The sequence below is a fragment of the Schistosoma haematobium genome, chromosome ZW, assembly GCF_000699445.3.
Source record: "Schistosoma haematobium chromosome ZW, whole genome shotgun sequence".
In the NCBI taxonomy this organism is placed as follows: domain Eukaryota; kingdom Metazoa; phylum Platyhelminthes; class Trematoda; order Strigeidida; family Schistosomatidae; genus Schistosoma; species Schistosoma haematobium.
The window spans coordinates 13,053,457-13,075,143 of NC_067195.1; the positions used below are offsets into that span (position 1 = coordinate 13,053,457).

The window sequence follows — 21,687 nt, forward strand, 5'->3', positions numbered from 1 at the left end:
ATCTTATGGCTGATAACTCGGTGTGACTGGGACAATTATTTGCGAAAATGCATGTGGAGTAGATTTCGCTAAATAGTTTGAGAAAGTCTCAGTTTTTGCTCGATCTGATTCTGTATGTAAATCTGGATTTTCGTATAACAGTAACAGAAGAATACCATCACTACGTATTGTTCGCCGTTTAACATACGAAAACAATCGTTTTAGACAAGCACGGCTATCATATGTCAACTCTCGATCGTAAGTAATACGGGATTTAACTGTGGTCTTTTTACATATATTCCGGATTTTTTGATATTCACAATTAAATGGTGCGTGTCATGTCGACAACAATAAGTCCCAGAAGTGTTTACTACGCTTCCATAGCTTCAGGTTTCGCCATTTAGCTTTCGAGTTCTTAACTCTGTAAGAACATTCTTCCACTTGATTCGATCCTTAAGCGACCCATCCGGTCGGATACAAATATTTAAATCACGAGTCTTGTGTGCGTTATTCAATATTACGTCTCTTTCTTCGAAATACCCGAGCACCGACTTCAAGATCCTTCTTGATTAGATTTCGCCTCCAACTCATCTACGAGTATTAATACTTTCGTGATGTGTACCGCTGAAACCTCTTCAGACAACACATTTGTGATTACAAATTCCTCTAACTGCAGATCGCGTGCGTATCTTTTAGCAGTCCAAATATTTAAACTAGGGAATGGTTTAGCCTCTTCGAAAGCCGTGTTCACGGCTATCGACCGTGATGTCAGATCCTGCCTGTTAACTGTTAACGTGGGAGTCGAGCGCATGACTCACAACAATGTTCGGTGAGAAATTACTTTAGGACTTCGGCGGAGTAATCTGACACGCAGAATGTGAGTCCACCAAGGACTTTTCAACTAAACAGTGCTAGTTTTGGCTACCTTTCCTACTCTTCTACGTTTCCGCATCATCCATTTCCCATCAGTCACTGCATCCACATTGGAACAACTAGGGACGGTAATGCTTTTATCTGCATCATCGGTAGCTGCTGTAGTAACTTGTACACTAATATCTAATGGCGTATTGCTCATTAATTGATTTGAGATAGAAAGCTCTACTGCATGTTGCACAGTTGGGTGTCTGGCAAGTGCTGTGACAGCACTTACGACGCTGACTCAAACTTCAATATCAGTACCCATGTTACCAGTTCAGCCCTCGCCAATTTTTTACTAGCCACTGCCAGGTGGCTAGTTGTCTCTCGAGTGAGCATTGTTTTTCTAGAACAACAGAACATATAAAGCCAATAAGAGTTAGGTTTTGAGCACCTTTTATAGGCAATGGGTCTTAAGCGGGTAAACGCCTTATAGAACCAATTCTTACACTCGTCACATTGCGTTCCTTCTTCCACAGGGAAAAGACAGTACGGCTGTCCACGTTTGTGAGCAGAGCCGGTCATCCTAAAAATTGACTAAAAATGTTGACACAAAGTGGATATGTAAAAAACTCAAACACTAACTAAATGAAGTCAAAGCCGAGCAAGTATGCTTTGATGCAATGAATACACAAAAGCAAGACTGAAACGCACAATTAAAAGATCACTTTAACTGAAACAAATTCAATTAAAAATCAAACAGTAGTCTTGATGGGTAATTTATGATCAAAACGGTAAATTTAACTCAACGACAAACAATACCACTGTCCTTTTTTAATAGCGCGCGTCGTATTCCGAGCTTGACAGTACTTTTACACGTAACACCTTCATAATCGAAGGATACCAGCACAATCAAGTCAGAAGTCATAAATGAAGGGGTCCGGAGAAATATTTAGTAGACTACTGATATGTTGAGAAGCGTTCAGTCTATGATGGCTATTATTTTCAGGGGACCCGTAGCACGGCGTACTGACTCAGGATTCAGTGAGGACTTGTGATAAAGAGCCTTCAGCTAAAGTTTGTCCAGCAAAACTAGTTGGGTTAGCATCAATGTCGTAGACTTGCTGAACTACATATTTAGGGGGTTTACCGCTAAAGACTGCTGTAAGCGTTCGTGCTCAACATTTCCTGTTGTTAACTAGTTTGTCTTCGTCCCTCAGTTTCCAGAGGTAGAATCGCAAGAATTATACTTATCGCAACTTGAAATGGTCCTTTAGTAGTCAAACATAAACTCCAAGTAACAAAAATTTCACCTGGTCCGCTTAGTAAAGTTTGATGCTTGAAATCTGGCGCTTATACAAAGTTGTACGTCCCACTTTCTTTGTCATGGCCCTGTTGGATATAACTGGTTTTGAAACTGTGAATAGTCTAGGAAAAGATCCTGAATCAAGAAATGTGTGTACTCATCTTTCGGAGGTTGATCTTTACCGGAGTCGAAAAACTGAGGTATTGAATTTGGCTTACTATAAGGGTCCTAGAACTACCTACAACCGATAGAATATGGGATACAATGCAAAGAAACGAAGATTAATTTTTTACACGGTACCACTACTCTTGCACTCAAATATTCTGGTGGCGTCATCGTTGCAACAGACTCGCGTGCAACAGCTGGATCATATATTGGTGAGTTTTCTGATACTCCCAATTCATTGTCTAGCCTCTGGTACTACTAAGAAAATAATCGAGATCAACAAGTATCTCCTTGGAACCATGGCTGGAGGTGCCGCGGACTGCCAATTCTGGGAGCGCGTTTTGGCTAAGCATTGCAGGTGATGCCTAAAACTTCATACTTATATTTTTTAGGTTGTTTGAGCTGCGAAATAAGGAAAGGATATCCGTCGCCGCCGCGTCAAAGTTGTTGGCCAATATGGTCTACAATTACAAGGGAATGGGTCTCAGTATTGGTACAACTATTGTTGGTTGGGACAAAAATGGACCTGGTATATATTATGTTGATACTGATGGCAACAGAACCCCTGGAAACCTGTTTTCTGTGGGATCGGGAAGTCCCTATGCCTATGGTGTTTTAGATACTGGTTATAAATATGAAATGAATGATGAAGATGCGTATGAACTTGCTAGGCTTTCAATATTTCATGCAACACACCGCGATGCAGCGTCTGGTGGATTTGTTAACCGTATGTTTTTTCTGTAACTTATAAATTTTTTTTTACAGTGTATCACATGAAAGAAGATGGTTGGAAGTTTATTGGGATCTATGATGTTGGAGAACTCTACTACAAATATATGTCAAAATAAACTTTGATACAATAATAAAGACTTTTCATTCTTGTTTTGTCTTCTAAATTGTAAACAAATTCTGTTCTTTGTTTTAGAATACCAGAAGACTGTTCGGCATCCGATTTCTTACAGAAACTCATAATCTTATTATATTTCAAGGAAGGTGGCACTTGGTTTTGTATTTTGCTGCTTTAATATGGGTGTGTGAATATCTTGTTTATTACTTCACACTATACAGTTGTAATTGGCCCGACCCACCCAATGCTAGTGTGAAAAACATACAAAATCCCGACGCTGCGATTGTCAATCTAATGGTACTTGCAGACACACATCTCGTCGGATACGTTCTAGGTCACCCCATCGACCGCATTAGAAGGTTTGAATCATTTATTATCTTTACAAATATTTACGTGGCCCCCGTAGTCGTTTTGTTGCATGACTTAAAATTAAATGTGTCAGACTTTTTGTATTTAAGATTCTTCGATAAGTGAGTAGGTTTCGACCAATATCAGGAGTTTTAAGTACTTGGTAACTTAAAGTAATATAATACCATATACTAGATATGAGTGTCCATAAGTTCATCAACATCTTTCAATCGAACTGGCTTGTTGGAATGCCAATAAACTTTGTAGTTTGTTTGCGATAACTTCGACGGAACGATGGAATATTTATTAGTCAATAAAACTAATCCTTTTGTGATAGCTAGTGATATTACCCCGCCAATCTTATTTTTATTATTTTATTTGAACACATGAATATTGGTACAAGAGAGCGCCAATATATATGCGCCACACAAAACAATGAGAAGTCGAGGAGAAGTAGAAAAAAAAACTAAGGAGCGCAAAAGAAAAAGAGAACAATGACGAAGAGATTGGAGTAAGGTAGTGTGGTAGTAACGACGGAACGAAAAGGTACAATCAGAAGAAATCTTTCAGGTAAGGGAGACACAACCACTTTTTATGAAGAAAGTAAAAGAAGGTTACAGCAGGATCGCCACTGGCTTCTATTCTGAGCCATATCTGATAACGTCTATAGCCACTGTGTAGCACCATCTCTCAGACCCCAACCAGGGAGTCGTGAAGGACCAACAGAAGCCAGTCCTTTGCAGCTTTCTTTCATCCCACGACACCATGTCATACACTGACCACCTCTCCGCTTCTTCCAAACAGTCCCAGAGTCGGCAAATAATGCACGACGTGGAATTCTCTGAGACGACATTCGGAGAACATGTCCAAGCCACCGAAGTTGGTGTTCCAAGATGGTGACACCAATTGGGTTATCGTCTCTATGCCCGAACACACGATGCCGAACCTCTGCATTATTGACATGGTGTTGCCACTGAATGTCAGCAATCCTTCGGAGACAGCGATGATCGAACACAGAGAGTCGTCTAACATCCTCAACTCGGAGAGGTCAGGTTTCACAAGCATAGAGCAAAACTGCTCTCACCGACGCGTTGTAGATCCGAACTTTTACAGCCAGACTGACATCACGAAGGCGCCAAAGATGGCCAAGATTGGCATAAGCAGCTCTGGCTTTCACTATATGTGTATTGATCTCATCACTCACGCCACCACCAGCACTTATGCAGCTACCCAGATACACGAACTTCTCGACTACGTCTATCTGCTCACCATCCAGGGTGAGTACAGGATTGGAATCCTGCCAGTCCTGTAGAAGTACTTTGCACTTCGAAGGTGCAAAGCTGATACCATAACTACGGACACTAATTGCCAACTGATTAAGTGCGGATTGCATGCCTTGGGCATTATCGCACAGTAAGACAATATCGTCCGCATACTCAAGGTCGAGAAGTCTTTCTCCAGGCAACAGATCCACACCGCCATTACTTACATCCATCAGAACTGTTTCCAGAATGTCATCGATGGCGAAGTTGAAGAGGAATGGTGAGATTGGGCAACCCTGCCTAACCCCACTGCTCGAATGGAACAATGGAGAAAGGTGGTTGTATGCCCTCACTCTGCCTGAGGTGTTTTTATATAGGGCTTATAAGATGTTAATAAACTTCTCAGGCACACCCTTCTTCAATAGAAAATCCCAGAGAACAGCCCTGTCCAACGAATCGAAGGCAGCCGTGATGTCAAGAAACACTACGATTGTTGGCCTTTGATAAGTATGGCGGTGTTCTAACATTAGGCGGAGGGTGAAGATATGATCAATACATCCTCGACCAGAACGAAACCCAGCCTGCTCCTCGCGAGTCAATCTTTCTCGGGTTTTGAACAACCTACGAAGAATGACGGAAGCCAATAGCTTGGACGCAATCGGAAGTAGACTTATCCCCGATAGTTGTTACAGGAACGACGTAAACCCTTTTTAAAGATAGGGACAACTATCGACTCATTCCATGACGTTGGTAGACTCTCTAGCTCCCAAACCTTTGTAAACAATGTCGTCAATTCCTTAGTCAGAATGTCACCACCATCTTTAAAAAGAGCTGGACGTAAGTCATCTGGGCCAGGTGATTTGTAACGTTTCAAGAGTTGAAGTTCCTTGCGGACTTCCTCCTCACTTGGTGGATCAGTCGTCACCGGCCATGGAGGGCAGGACAGTCTGACCGATGTTGCCGGAGCAGCAGGCCAGTTGAACTGCCCTTCGAAAAATTCTGCCCATCGTCCAAGACGTCGATGGATGTTAGTGATTGGCATCCCATCATCCTCGCAGATTGTTTCACTCACACCAGACTTCTTGCTGCCAGTGGCTCGGATGAGTTGGAAGAGCTTCCGGTAGTTACCAGATGCAGCTGCTGCTTTTAGCTCATTAGCACGCTCCGACCACCAGGCTTCTCGGTCCTTACTCATACTTTGCCCAATTTCCTTATGTAACATCCTTCGTTTGTGGTCAAACTCACGGTCACCCGGAGTAGACCGACGGGCTTCAATGGGTTGTAAGGAACCTCAAGAAACCCAGTGCTTATAAGCGGGACGTTTCGCGAACCCACAACTGACTGTACCCGCCATTTTCATGGCGTCATGCAATTGCAACCAATGCTCATCTATACTTTTCGGTGGAGTGGTAGCTAGCCTAGAGGCTAGCTCGGTTCGATACTTACTTGCAACAGAAGTTGCAACCAGCTTGCTAATATCAATCCGTTGATGGCGGTCACTTCGTTGTCCACTGAAAAGTAAGGCAAGATTGGCGCAGACCAAAGCATGGTCAGAGTCCAGATAGGTACTCCAAAAGGAGCGGCAGTCTTGTACACAACCACGCCAGCGGTAGCTGATCGCGATGTGATCAATCTGAGTCCAGGCTTGAGATGCAGAGGGATGACGCCAGGTAGCATATCGGCGATGACTGTGCCGAAAATTAGTGCTAGCCAGAAACAGGTTGTGGTCTGTGCACAGTTGCAGTAGACGGTCCCCATTATCCGACCTGCGACCAACGAGTCCCCATCGGCCACCTAAACGACTCTCTTCTGTGCCTAGACGCCCGACCTGAGCATTCAAATCTCCGGCTAGTACTACAATATCTGTCGAACGCACTTTCTGGAGAAGAACAGTTAACTGGTGGTAAAACTCATCCTTGATTGCATCCGGGCTGCAATCTGTCGGGGCATAGGCAGAGATGACGAAAAGACATCGTTTCTCACGCCGATTTCTTCTCACTTTGATGGAACTTTCTAATCTAACAGCACATAGCCGACTGTTAATTGGGATCCAATCGACTAGTGCTGCCTCAGCTCTAGCGCTTAGTGCGACACCAACGCCAGCAAGACCAGACGAAGATGCCACAGGGTCCCCGGATAAGCGCACGTAAAACAAGCTTTTCGAAGTGACAGATGTAGAGCGAATTTGTAGTACTTCACTAAAGTCTTGAATACGGGTTTTGTATAGACAGCAGACATCGATATGAAGACTTTCCAAAGACATAGCCAGCCCTATCTGTTGTCTGACCTGCATAAGCGTGCGAACGTTGAAGGCAGCCAGTTTGAATGTTGCACGTGGTTTCATTAAAACTGCTTCAGTACTCATATTCAGTGGTAACATACAATTTTCAACCGGACAGTGACTCGAGAACGTTTAGATACGGTCGAATTTCCACCAAAGACGAGCCTCCTTGTAAGTATAAAAGAGGGTGAATAATGTCGTAGTAAATAATAATAATAATAATGATAATAATAATAATAATGACAATAATAGTAATAATAATAATAGTATTAATAATGACAGTAATTGTAATGATAATAATTTGAATCAATTGATTGTTTTTCGATGCGAGAAAAGTAATTTCCATAGACATAGAGAGTTCATCATTTGTGTGTAGACTGTGATACTGCCCGGGTGCGCAAACCGAAGCAGGTGGTTTTCTTAGGGGCCACACCCCGAGCCTTTGACCTAAAGGTCTAACCCACAAGGCAGTGGAGCATCGTGAGGAGATGCAGTCCCATGGTAGCCGGTGACCAACGATTGGTTCATACGCCATTTGTTCCTGCAGGATACTAGAGCCCATGTGCACCATTGGTTTGGAATCCGGTTAAGGCGCCAGACATTCGCTTTTCGTCCTCTCATTTTCGTAAACAACACCCCCTCCACGAGAAGGCAATGAGTAGGACTTCCCTGGCAGAGGCTGTATACGCGTGGCCGTGTGAGAGTATTTCGAGAGGGAGAGCGGACTCTCCCCACTCTCGGCCGTGCCAGGGCATTCAGGGGGCCCCGCCAATCTTAGCTTTAGGAAACACGATTGTATTTTATTTATTTGTTGGAATTGCTGCACATCAACTAAGAAACTCCAAGGTCGTCCTGTCACGATTGGTACGATCCAACTGTCGTGTACGTAAATCGGGACAAGACCGTCAATTGAAAGAGGAATTATCTTAGATTGGCCTCGGCCATACAAAAATCCAGTTTGTCTCTTCCTCTTATGCAATCTGGTATTTGATTGAACAACGAGTAATTCATTTAAATGGCTTTAAAAAGTAATGATAATCAATCCTTAGTAGAACTCATCTAGTTATACATGTGGTCCACAGAACAATGATCAGAATCAACGACAGTAAACAATCGTGGTTTCGATCAACTGTCACGAAACTCGACTCTGAAAGTTTAAAAAAGTGTAGCTTCCTTGGGACGGCTTCTGAAATAGAGCTGTTGGGAAGGGTTGCTCATAAGAACTACCCTGACTACTGTAATCATCAAAACATCCCAACTTACTATATATTAATAAACATCTAGTCCAGAATATTATCAATGATATCGTTTGTGATTGTAAATCCTAAGACTGACAAAGTGGTATCATTCAGGGTTTCAAACCTAGTTATCACCATTTCAGTAACCCCCTTTATTACTCTAGACATGATAGTTTATTCTGTCAACAGCTACCTGTAATACTTTCGTAAACTTTGCAGATCTGTGTGACGGCGTGGTTAATGTGAAATGTTAAAGCTTATCGAAATTCCCATAAAAATACATTTTAATTTAGCGTATTTCTTACAAAATTCCTATGAAACGTAACTTTCATAATTCACAAATGAAGTTCATAACATAGTTTTTCTGTCTGTGTTTACGCAAACAAGCTTTATTGTGTAATAAATAACATACGGTTCCGCTTTCTGAATCTAAGGTTTCTTCTGTGACTCGTAAGTCAGTAATTGGAGGTTGGACTTTGAAACCAGATTTATGTTTTTGAATGTTTTCACTACTTTTATCAGACTATCATATCAAGATAAATCTGATTGTCTTATCACAGTCACCACTCATTAGAACATCACAACATTGAGCTTTTTGTACTACTTTACAAATAATGTAAATATTAGTCAGTCAGTCAGTCAGCTACAACTTAAGACCAGGCACATATATGCATCGGTCCAGGTTGCCATACCGCAGGGAGTCTATACACCTACGCCATTGTGATCGATTCTGAGCCATATCACCAAGAGTCTCCAACCATTGGTTACGATAGTCACACGGACCCTAACCAAGTAGTCTGCATCTACCAACATGGCTCAGAATAGAGGTTAGTGTCTTCAACCACTGATGCCACGTTTTGGTTTGGCCACCCCTAATTCTCTTCCAACCATCTCTAACACCCGTTAGCATTGCACGACGTGGTAATCGGTGTTCGGGCATACGTAACACGTGGCCCAACCATCTCAGTCTATGAAGATCCACAACCTCATCAACTGATTTACCATCATTACCTAATACCCTGCGTCTAACCTCACTATTGCTTACCCGGTGATCCCAGCAGACGCCAGCAATATTTCTAAGGCATCTGTGGTCAAATATTAGTAGCTTACGGGTGTCTTCTACTCTTAAAGGCCATGTTTCGTTGCCGTAAATTAAAACAGAACGGACTGCCGCGCAGTATACTCGTCCTTTTATTGATAGACGGATATCTCGCCTTCGCCATAGGTGACATAAGTTGGCAAAAGCCAAGCGAGCTCTTCGAATCCGTGATGACAGCTCGCCATAAGCTCTGACTCGACTGGTAGTGTTCGAGTAAAGAGCCTTTACAAGGTTTATGTACTTCTGAGGTACGCCTTTCAATGACAGGGTATCACAGAAACTCTCAGTCTACAGAGTCAAATGCTGTTTTTAATTCAAGAAAAACCATCGTTGTCGGACGTCGATAAGCATGCTTGTGTTCTAAAACCTAACGAATGGTGAATATGTGGTCGATGCAGCCACGACCAGGTCTGAAGCCAGCTTGATTCTCTCGTGTTTGCAGTTCACGAGTCTTAGTTAGGCGTCTGATAATTATCGAGGCTAGTATTGTAGATACTATATTAGTTAAACTAATCCCTCTATGGTTGTCACAAGATGATTTTGACCCTTTCTTATTTGTTAGGACGATAAGTGATTGTGACCAGTTAGATGGGATAACGTCTAACTCCCAGATCTTAGCTAAAATATTAGTCAACCTAAGCGCTAAAATTGGACCACCATCCTTAAAGACTTCTGGAGCCAATTCATCTAGACCAGCTACCCTTCCTCGTTTCAGATTAACTATAGCCTTTTGAACTTCTGCTAGAGTTGGAGGACCTACTTCAATGTTCCATTCACACTGTCTGGGAATGGAGGGTAGTTGTAGAGTCGCTGAAGGCCAGCTGAACTGTTCCCTAAAATGTTCCGCCCATCGTTCTAAACGTCTGGACTGGGAGCAGATGAGAGTGTCGTCTTTTTCCGAAATAATCTCACTTACACTTGACTTATTAGTTCCATTTTCTTTTATTAGTCTGTAAAGCTGTCTTGTGTTCCCTATAGTCGCCGCCTTTTCCATCTCTGCTTTCGTTGCCCACCACTGCTCACGGTCGTTTCTTAGACTCTTGGTTAACCTAGATCTGATTTGTTGTCGCTCTTCATCATGTTCGGAACCTGATGGGACGAGTTTGCGAGAATCCATCAGTGTGATAGACTTTGAAGAAATCCACTGGTTCTTTGTAACTCTGTGGTTTAAGTCACTAATAGATTTCATTGCTGTTTCCACAGCTGTTTGTATAACTTTCCAGGCAACATCTGGGTCAGCCTCGTTTTCAGAACTACCTAAGTGTGACCTCAGTTGTTCCTGGAACCTATTTTTGGTTTTCTCGTTACTCAACTCAGTTCTAATTGGTCTTTTTAATGTGGCTTTTTGCGTCCAGTGAGGCGCAAGCAGATGCGTGCCCGTATTAGGGCATGGTCGGAGTCCAAGCAGGTACTCCAGAATGAGCGACAATCTTCTACCGACCCTCTCCAACGATGACTGATGACAATATGGTCTATTTGAGTCCATCGTTGGTTTGGTGTAGGGGATCGCCATGTTAGACGATGTCTCTCCTTATGCTTAAAATTTGTGTTTGCTAAGAATAGACGATTGTCTGAGCATAGTTGCAGCAGACGATCACCATTATCTGTTCGTTGTGCCGGCATACTAAAATACTCACCTAAATGCCTTTCTGTTTAGTTTAAACTACCTATCTGGGCATTAAAGTCACCTGCTACAAGTACTATGTCTGAACGTTTAGCTTTCTGAAGAAGTTCAGATAGCTTTCTGTAAAATCCATCTTTCATTTCATCTGGGCTGCAATCGGTGGGAGCGTAGGCAGAAACGACAAAAAGGCAACGACGTGTGTCCCTATCCTTCCGAGTTCTTACGGAGCCGTTTAGCCGAACAGCACATAGACGACTGTTGACGGGGATCCACTCTAACAGTGCTTGTTCCGCCCTCATGCTTAGTGCTATCCCTACTCCTGTCAGTCCACGAGAGCTGGCCATCGGGTCACCAGATACACGGAGGGTGTATCTCGTTGGCTCTCCGTGTTGTCGAGGTGAGGTCAAGTGAATGACCACACTGGGATCCTGTATGCGTGCTTCAGAGACACAGCATACATCAATGGTACGAGATTCTAGGATTCTAGCCAAGGAAGCCTGCTGACCGATTTGACATAGGGTGCGTACATTGAAGGCTCCAATGTGTAGTGTGGAGCGAGGTTTCAGTAGACCTGGGACAGTGTTTTGAGCACTAGAATCGTTGACTATGGTGACACTTGAGGGGGGAAGCCGAAAAAAGAAGTTTAGAGTTTCAAGTTGATGTAGGAGGAATAATAGGAATTGAAGAGAGAGGTTGATTATAAATACAGTGGTCTTGAGTGCTGTTAGAGCTATGAGGGCGGTTATCACTTCCCGGTCGCCCACACCGTGGAAGGGTTCTTCTGGAGGTACCTGAAAAAGAAATCGGATTAGAAGTGGTCTTAGTGACCTGGGAGCGTGACCGCAGTGCCCAAGGTACAACTGCTTGAGGTCGGTCTCACACGACCTTTTTATGGGCAATTTTTGTGTTAGCTCCGTACTTGTTGAGACCTTACCTCCGGAGATGGATATCCGTGGGATAAGGCGAGGTGTGCATTTTTAGGATCGACCTTTTCTAACCCCACCCCTTCTTGTGGGAAGGCAGCATCGCTGTCATGCTAGTTGTCTGAAGGAAACACCTTACTGCTGTCACACCTCTGTACAGTCAGCAGTACGACTTCGCCTTCGGACCTTGAGTTTGTTGCTTTTAGTCTTACCGCTCTTTAACCGACCTTTCTGACGTGGTAGGACCTTGAGGAACAGTTGTTCCAGTCAGTATAGCTCGGTTGCTTCATCACGATAGGCAAGCCCGACCACCACGTCAAGGTAGCAACAACGGTCGTGAATGTAAATATTAAGTATGTATATGTTCAGTTTTGCCTTTCGAAATTGTAGACTGCTTGAGAGCTGTCTATGACAGGGTAACATATTCATTATTAGTTATTATCAAACAACATTAGTTCTCTGCCTGCCTGGAATTACTACATGTTCACTTACTGAAGATATACGAAACTATATACATATATGGTTGTAAGTATATAACGAATGGTGGAGGTACTTATATGTAAACATCTTGCATCATCCGTGACTAGAAACCAATATTGTACATTTCTGTTGAGACAGTAATTTATAAGTAATTCCCAAAATTCAAATACCTGTAATATAAGACTTGACGTCCTTAATGTGTACCATGCACTGACCAAGTTATTTCACAATTGGACTCAACATCACATCGTCTTATGTGCTCCTCTCATTTACACCAAAATGTGCACATCCATAACTATTCAGGACTTTGAAATTCATGTTTATTCGTAAAATTTTCATTTTTTTAGATCATTCAGAGTACTGACGTATCTAGTAAGCGTATCTAGTCCAAAGAAAATATATTTTATCAGTAATGTTAACATGTTACTCAGACTACGTCAACTTTTGAGTTTTCACTTAAAATTCTCATACCCCATTGTTATAAGAAAAATAATCACTGACAACCTTCGGTTTGTTTACTTGACTTTCAACTATTAAATCACTGGTCGAAGTACCATTTGATTTACCAAAGTTTAAGCAATTGGATAATATAATTGGTCTTCACACATCAGGTATATCTAGCAGATTATTGCGTAACTACTGAGATATTTCTTTGAAAAGTATACAAAAGTACAACATACGTCTCTTTCACATCTCAAGCCTAAAATGTAGTGACTTATGATGGGTGATTAAAAAAGTAACAGACAAACTTCATTAACAGTCAACATCTTGGATGCTACCTATTTAATAATTTCTAATCACATATTTAAGTTACAAAATGATCGTACTACCCATCTCAAACATTTGTGCTAAGAAATCAATTTCTAATCTAGTCACTGAAGTTTTCGGTACCAAATTTAATAACAAAATTGGTTGTTAAATAATTATTTCTACCGAAACGCTACTTATACTAAAGCACAGGGACTAAAGATGTTTTTAGTTTTTCCTGAGAGTACTATAGAGGTAATATACTAATACGTCGGGGTCAGAGTAAAAAAATAGTTCTTTTAATAGATGAAGAATTATCCATCTTCAATCACTAAACATCTCTGGTTAGTTGAGCATCATTGTTGGTTCACTATACAGGATTTATAGACTTTTGACTATCTACAACATTCTTTTGCAGAACAATCTCATCAAACTAATAAAAATGAAAGAACTGCCCATGAATTATCTGTTTATTATTGTAACATAAAAACATTAATATAACATTAAATAGGATATTTTAATGAAACTCTATGATGCTGAATCAATATTCAGTGTTTATATTTCGCCTTTATGATTCTAGGGATTGGCAAATGAAGCGTGCTTTCCAAGCTTCCTTATATTTACATAATCCTAATGCCGTTATAATATTAGGAGATATTTTGGATGAAGGGAAATGGGCTACAAATGATGATTTCAGCCATTTGGTGGGAAGATTTCGCGATATTTTTCATCATGATAAAACGAAAACATTAGTTAAAACCGTTGTTGGCAATCATGATATTGGGTTTCATTATGCGTGCGTCATCTTTCTTAATTAATTGTTATGCAAAGTTTTTTTGTTTGCAAATATTTCTTATCGCATCGTACGTAAGGTTAGTTACAATACTTGTCAGTTGTGTAGCCACTGTTTTAAATCCAATGAACCCAGTATTCAAACTACCAATCCCTTTAATTTTTATTGGTATGAAAATACCCTGAATATGACAGCATCAAACAATACCGACTTCTAGATTTGCTTCTACCTTCCTTATACTAAAGATAAACAAAGGACAAGACGATAATCTTTATTTGTTTATTTGAACACATAAATATTGGTACAAAGGGCCACCGAATATATATGCGCTGCACAAGTCGCTTGATTTATGTGTGGGATGTGATACCGCCCGGGTGCGCAAACCGAAGCAGGTGACTTTCTTAGGGGGCCACACCCGGAGCCTTCGAGCTGAAGGTCTAATCCACATGGCGATGGAGCAACTTTAGGAGATGCAGTCCCATGGTAGCCGATGACCAACAATTGGTTCATACGCCATTTGTTCCTGCAGGATACTAGAGCCCATGTGCACCATTGGTTTGGAATCCGGTTAAGGCGCCAGACATTCGCTTTTCGTCCTCTCATTTTCGTAAACAACACCCCCTCCACGAGAAGGCAATGAGTAGGACTTCCCTGGCAGAGGCTATATACGCGTGGTCATTTCGGGAGGGAGAGCGGACTCTCCATTCTCAACCGTATCAGGGCATTTGGGAGCACAAGATGACAATGGTTGCGAGGTAAGGTATATTTGATTGTATTAGATATATAGAGAAAATAAAACTTATAAAGTAGCTGTTTATAGAAGGAGAAGCATTTCACGTCAAACTATGCCATAATTTGATGATAACACTTGGTCAAGATCCTTCAGCTGGTACTGTCCATTTAAACTAATAAGTTCAGAATCGATGGCGAATGCTTACCTCTTCAGACGCCTCAGGCAATTTTAGTCGTCTTAAAATACGTGGTAACTCAGTTGAAGAAAATCTGAACACCAATTAAACTTTAAATATTTCCTATGATTTTACTAGCTTATCTCACACAATTTGTATTTCTGTGTGATTTCAAATTTACTGCTGCTGTGTCAACGTAGAATTTGATCAAGATGGTAAAAAAAATTTCGTTTTCTTATTTAGCACTAATGAGTTTTTGAATAATCGATTTCACCGGGATGTTGGAGACAATATTTATACACCGCCTATTTATCTGTGGTCCTTCTTTGGCATCCATTTCGTTATTGCAAACAGTATCGCTTTTGAAGGTGACAATTGTGATTTATGCTTTGAAGCCAATTTCATATTAAAATCGATTGCGAGATATCTTGATTGTTTGAAGATATCTACTCCATCTAATACCAAGAGTTGTTATTCCAAGGAACTTGGTATGGGCCTTTCTGACAAATTCCCATACATTGATGTTGACCTTAATGGTAGGTTAACACGAACTTATCACTCATGATTTAAGTAGTTTAGATTATGAAGCGTACACCTCTTTAAAGATATTATTCAATTATAAAGTTCATTTTGAGTCTACCTAAAAGCAGTTTTACATTACTTCTGTTTCTAAACTTACCAATTTAAAATACTCATCAATAGTTTGTTATGACAAGGCTTTCCGATTGTTCATTACTTCTGGTTTTTCTGTGGTTAAGCTTAAATCACTATAAATTTTTAGTTATTGAAAATGTATTCACCATATAAGGTCACCTGTTGATCCTTACAATCCAGTGAGTTTTTGTCTTCGATTTACTTATATTTATTATTTGCGCGACTTTCTGACCAGAGCACTCACCTATGCCTGTTACCCCTCGTGAAGAAGCATGGGTCGCCCACCAGCATTCTTCATCGAACTCTGTCCTGGACAATCCTTCCCGGTAGTTTCCAGTTGTTATTCATCCTTTTCATATCTGCTTCTAACTTCCGACGCAGTGTGTTCTTTAGTCTTCCTCTTTTCTGTTTCCCTTTAGGATCCAAGTTAGCACTTGTTTCGTGATTCAGTTTGATGATTTTCACAACATATGTCCTATCCACTTCCATCATCTCTTCTTAATTTCCTCTTGTTTGTTGTTTTGAGTTCCAGATCTTTTTCAACTGTAGGAATGTCACTCTCGCTTTGCCAAGCCTCACCTTTACATCTGCATCGGATCCTCCTTGTTTACAGATGATGTTGTGCACCTGTTCCAGAGCTCCTTCATCAAGTATGATTGGTTTGGTGTTCTCTGTGTTGATTTTCAATATCTTGCTTTTTCCCTTGTGTATGTTGAGGCCTACTGATGCAGAGGCTTCTGCTACACTGTCTGTCTTCACCTGAATTTGTTCGTGTGTATGAGATAGAAGAGCTATGTCGTCTGCGAAATCCAAATCGTCTGGCTGCATCCAAGCTGTCTATTGTATTCCATGCTTACCCCAGATATAGAGGTCTTCATAATCCAGTCGACCACCAGAAGAAAGAGAAAGCGGAGACTAAGCACACTTTTCTGACTGGTCCTCAATTGGAATGCATCTATCACCTTTCCTCCATGCACAACTTTTCAGTGAAGTTCGTCGTATGAATTCCGGATGATGTTAACGATCCCCTCAGGTACACCATAGTGTCGAAAAAGAGTCCGTAAGGTTCTCCTATCCATGCTGTCAAATGCTTTCTCGTAGTCATGGAAGCTGATATATAGTGATGAGTTCCATTCAATTGATTGTTCAACGATGATCCGTAGTGTTGTAGCTTGGTCTCTGCACGACTGATCCTTAAGGAATCCGGGATGTTGGTCTCGAAGCTGGTAGGCGTCGACTGAATCTTTCATTCGACTCAACAACACTCTGTTGAAAGCGCTTCCTGGTGCCGACAGTAGTGTGATGTCTCCAAAGCTGAGTTCTCATACTCGCTGTGATCTCCTTTATTGATTTATTGAAGATGTAGTTTTCTCCATCTGTTATCATTTGTTCTTCCTCCCATATCTTTCTGAATAGAACGTGGAGTATCTTTAGAGTCATCTTTCTGTCTGACTGCAGTGCTTCATGTGGTATGTCGTCAAGACCTGCAGCTTTCCTACTCTTCCTTTGTCTGATGCCCATGCTGATTCATTCGATTGTTCATGTGATGACATCTATAGGAAGGTCCATGTGTGCTGCCTCGATGACGGCGGGTTCAGTGAAGCTGGCCTATTCAAGAGTTCCTCGGAGTATTCTACCCATCTGTCCCTCTGTTCTTGAATCTCAGTGATTGTCTTGCTTTCTTTGTCCTTGACTGGTGTCTTTGGTTTACTATATCTCTATGCTAGTTTCTTCGTTGTGTCATATAGTTGTTTCATATTTCCATCTCTTGCAGCTTCTTCCACTATCGCTACTAGGTCTTCCACGTATTTCTGCTTGTCGGCCCTGATACTCCTCATCACTTGCTTGTTGGCTTCTGTGTATTCAGTTTGTGCTTTAACTTTCTCTGCTCGTGTTCGGCTGTTGTTAATCGCTGTCTTCTTTTTCTTCCTTTCTTGAATCCTGTCCAGGGTTTCGATAAATATCCACTCCTCATGATGATGTTTCTTGCTACCCAAAACCTCCTGACACGTTGAGATTAGTGCTTCTTTGATCCTTTTCCAGTTGTCCTCCATAGTATTGTCTTCTTCTTCTAGTAGATCCTGTAAGTCTTGGAACCTGTTGTTGAGATTTATCTTGAGTCCGTTGAGTTTGTTAGTATCTCGCAGGAAGGCTGTATTGAACCTTTGTTATGCTGTTTCCCCAATTGTCCAGTGTTTCTTTAGCTTTAGTTTCATTTTGGCCACATCCAGGTGGTGATCTGAGGCTATTTCAGCTCCTCTCCTGATTCTCACGTCTTCCATCGTCCTTCTGAATTTTTTAGTGATGCATATGTGATCGGTCTGGTTCCCTGTAGTGTGATCCCGTGAGACCCGTGTATTTTTGTGTATGTGTTTGTTGGGGAATATCGTTCCTCTTATAACCGCTTTGTTGAATACATATAGATTTGCAGATCTCTCACCATTCTCGTTTCTTTCTCCCAGTCAGTCCATGTCGTCCTATGGTATCTTCATACATGGTGTTGTCCATTCCGACTTTGGCATTTAGGTCTTCCATCAGGATGGTCAGGTCCTTTCCTGAGCACTTCGCTATGGTTGATTGCAGCCTCTCGTAAAACTGATCTTTATCGTCGTCGTTGTTATCATTGGTGGGTGCCTAACATTGGATAAGATTCATTATGATTCCCTGTTTTTTTTTGTTTTGAAGGATGCCTTGACGATCCTGGGTCCATGAGATTCCCACTCAATAAGTGCATTTCGTGTTTCTTTGAACAACATCAGAACAACTCCCTGAGTGTGTGGAGCATTTCGTTCTTCGTGACCAGAGTACAGCAGCATCTCTCCAGAATCTATCCTTTTCTTTCCAGCTTGAGTCCAATGGGTCCCATTGATTCCGAGCATTGCCTAGTTGTATCTCCTCATTTCCGTAGCTATTTGGTTGATCTTCCCGGTTTCCCACATTGTCCGAACATTCCACCTACCCACATTGATTGTTGCTCTGGTTGTTAGAAGGGGAATCGGCCTCGTGATTTTCGAAGAATCTCGGCTTTGACCATGAGGCACCATTATTCTTGTGAGTGAAGATCCGACAACTCCAATGGCCGGGCTTTAACGGTTTACGTGATTTTTTTATGGTTAGCTTTTTTTAACAAGATCGTTTTCTATGGGACGTGTTCGCTGACTCCATGCTTAATTCCACTCTATTTCTGGGTTTGGAACCGGCAATTCCCCTAGAAGGGCTACAGGTGGAATTGACGAGAGCGGAGTGCTTGTTTTATTTTCCAGGTTTTCAAGAGGATATTATACAATAATTTTTGATTTCACTCGTTCACCGGTACTTTAGTATGAACTTGTCCAACTTAAAAGCCATATCAATAATTTTATCCAGATCTCTCAATAAATCACCTCATCAGAATACTATATGCCTTCTTGACAAACATAACTGTAGATCATTCAAATTTTTTTAGTTATTTTCATTTGTAGTTACATATTTAACACTGCAAACTTTGGTTTTGAAAAGGGATAGGCCAAGGAAATAAGTTTTAAACTAATCAGTCGTTATCCATATTCATTATCATAGGTAACATGAACGTATTAAAACGTTGGTCAGGCAAACGCAACACGAAACCTGGCACATGTGTCCATCAGTTCGAGTTGCCACACTTCACATAAGAATAGCGAAAGTAAATTACCAAAGTTTTAATCAGAAAAGTAAAACTACTGTTCATAATATTGTTAGTAAAAACTAAAAACAGATAATATGGTTTAGTAAAGAAGGTATACTATCGAAGAGTAAAATATCCAAAATAATATTCAGGCTAAAGAAATGGTAAAATAATATATATATATATATATATATAATACTGCGACAGACTTCTATTCGTGTCACCTGAGCTATTCAACAATTGATTGCGTTTATCTCACAGACACTAACCAATGAGTCTACTCTTGTCGACATGCCTCAGTTCAACAGTCGGTGGTTTTATGGACTCCTACTAAGTCTCAGTTTGACACTTGTTAGTCTTTATTCATATTACTTTTACACTGGCCAATGTAGTAATGTCCACGAATAGACGGTGTATTGTTACATGTAACATATGTCATCACATCAATCAATGAAGGATTACATTCTCAATTATAATAGATTTGCCATTTTTACCTATTTTCCTACGTCCAAACTCAGTGTTACGCATTTGGTGGTCCGACTATATACAGCTGATACTTCAAAGGTGTCTATGATCAAATGTTAGTAAGCTACACATATTTTCTAGTCTCATAGGCCATATTTCAAAACTTCCAGACAGTACAAAACATATTAACCTTAAGTGTACCGACAGCTTAATAAATAGACGAACGTGTTCTTTGCATCACATCTGGTGCATTTCGAAAAGCCAAACGACGTATTGTTATCCTTACTGAGATCTCGCTAGTCACTAGAGTTCGTGACAGTTCTCGAAGTGGAGTGACCACCTTGATTAACCATTTCATTCCGTATGGTCATTAATCGATTTCTAGGTGCCAAAGAACTGATAAACCACCACAAAACATTAGGGATTTAGAAACCGTTCTTTGTAATTTTCTTATTGTTAAAGTATTACACAGCTTTACTCTGATTACGGATGATTAATAGGATACACAATTGTCTTTCTTCAAAATTAAATGCTTTTAACTGTGAATTCATTTTCATTATCAATGTATGGTCATACTATTATAATCAATAATGTATATTTTCTTCAAACTGAATAAATATTAGGTAAAACAGAGAAAGCTTTTCTTGATGCATCTTTAACATGTCAAAAAATGATATTAAAGATTCCCATTGTGGAAATTAGAACAACACGTATAAGATATAATATGATTATTGAGATGCTAGGTTAGTTGTACTGTACTCGTTATTAGTATTATCTGTCTAGTTGACTTGTGTAAAATGTGTGTACCTTTTAGTGTAACCATTTATTTCTCTTCAAACATGTGATCATCATTTATTTGTGTAAATGTTTAGCTTTTTCAGAAGTGTTATTGTTATACTCGTCCCACTTTACCCAAATTTCCTCTTATTTCAGATCCATCTTCTTTCGTCTATTCACGTCCGGTTATTTTGCAACATTTCCCCCTATATCGCACCTCTGATAGTGGATGCTCTACAAAACCAATGGATGCTATGCCTAAACACTTGAGAAAAACTGTAAACAGACCGAAACTTGATTGTCTGTCAAAAGAGGCAACAAAACAAGTACGTCCCGAATTTCACCAGTATTTTGTATATTTTGAATGCAATAATATGAATTTTTAAGTTCATATATATTACCTGTCTTCAAAAACAAGCTTTATTTACCTGTAAAATCGGTTACACATTCATTCAAATTAGATTTTTATGCTTTATTGATCTGTTTCTATTTTGAAATAACCTCCGAAAATATACACTAAACCAGGCAATGCGATCCAGTTACCTTAAAATAACTGCTTGACTCTGGTTTGTTATTGACACCATATTTCACAGAAGGTTCTCCCTAAAATTTCAGTCTGTCGCTATGTGGACACTTCTTATGTGTCCCAAGTCAATACAAAACACTTTCAGTGTAATTTATGTCCTGAATTTCATCCTAATCTGACTGATAAATCATTTACCAGTCAAAGATTTCTGTACTTGACTTTAAACCACACTCTAAGCACAAGGGCTAACGATCCAAGTCGAGCGGTGTTCATACCTGCAGTCTAATGACTGTAAATTGAAGGCCTTAACCGCTCTGTTTCAAGAGTTAGTTTGAGGATTTGCTCACTAAAAAGTACTACACACCTGGCCGAGCCTGATTAGGAATCTTCCAAGGCTTCAAGTCGATGGGCATTGGTGAACCTCTACCTACAACCAGGCCGTTCGTGATCACCTTGGTCTTTGTCCTAGTTTCTCAACCGTTTTCCAACTAATATCATTCCTTGTCATCCAATATGGGACCTGACACATATGGGCATCAGTTCAAGTTGCCACACCAGATTACCAGAACAAGTTAAAATTATTAAGATAGATCCCTGTGTAGGAGTAGAAACTGTGTTAATAGCAATAATATCGAGGACTAAGTATAGAAAAAATGTATAAGGAGATTTCAAGGCTCACGTTCTCGTGAGACACTAAAAGCGAATGTTCCTACACCATTAAGTACGATTCTGAGTTATATTAGGGTTTCGATAATCTCACGGACCCC

General features: G+C 40.6%; 1 protein-coding gene across 3 annotated transcripts in view; it reads left to right on the top strand.

The window, feature by feature from the left end:
• Nucleotides 1–2,171: 2,171 nt before the first annotated feature.
• CNTN5_3 (Contactin-5) overlaps nucleotides 2,172–21,687 on the top strand; it is a 31,976-nt gene continuing 12,460 nt past the window's right edge. The window contains exons 1-8 of one of the 3 annotated variants that reach the window (XM_051210440.1): nucleotides 2,172–2,340; nucleotides 2,373–2,517; nucleotides 2,552–2,663; nucleotides 2,698–3,032; nucleotides 3,071–3,511; nucleotides 13,735–13,950; nucleotides 15,099–15,391; nucleotides 20,551–20,720. In XM_051210440.1, the coding sequence (XP_051070433.1) occupies nucleotides 3,447–3,511; nucleotides 13,735–13,950; nucleotides 15,099–15,391; nucleotides 20,551–20,720 (744 nt within the window). In that variant the 5' untranslated portion in view covers nucleotides 2,172–2,340; nucleotides 2,373–2,517; nucleotides 2,552–2,663; nucleotides 2,698–3,032; nucleotides 3,071–3,446. Of the gene's footprint in view, nucleotides 2,341–2,372; nucleotides 2,518–2,551; nucleotides 2,664–2,697; nucleotides 3,033–3,070; nucleotides 3,512–5,813; nucleotides 18,561–20,550; nucleotides 20,721–21,687 lie in introns of those variants that run through there. The other 2 variants (XM_051210441.1, XM_051210442.1) reach the window with 2 other exon arrangements.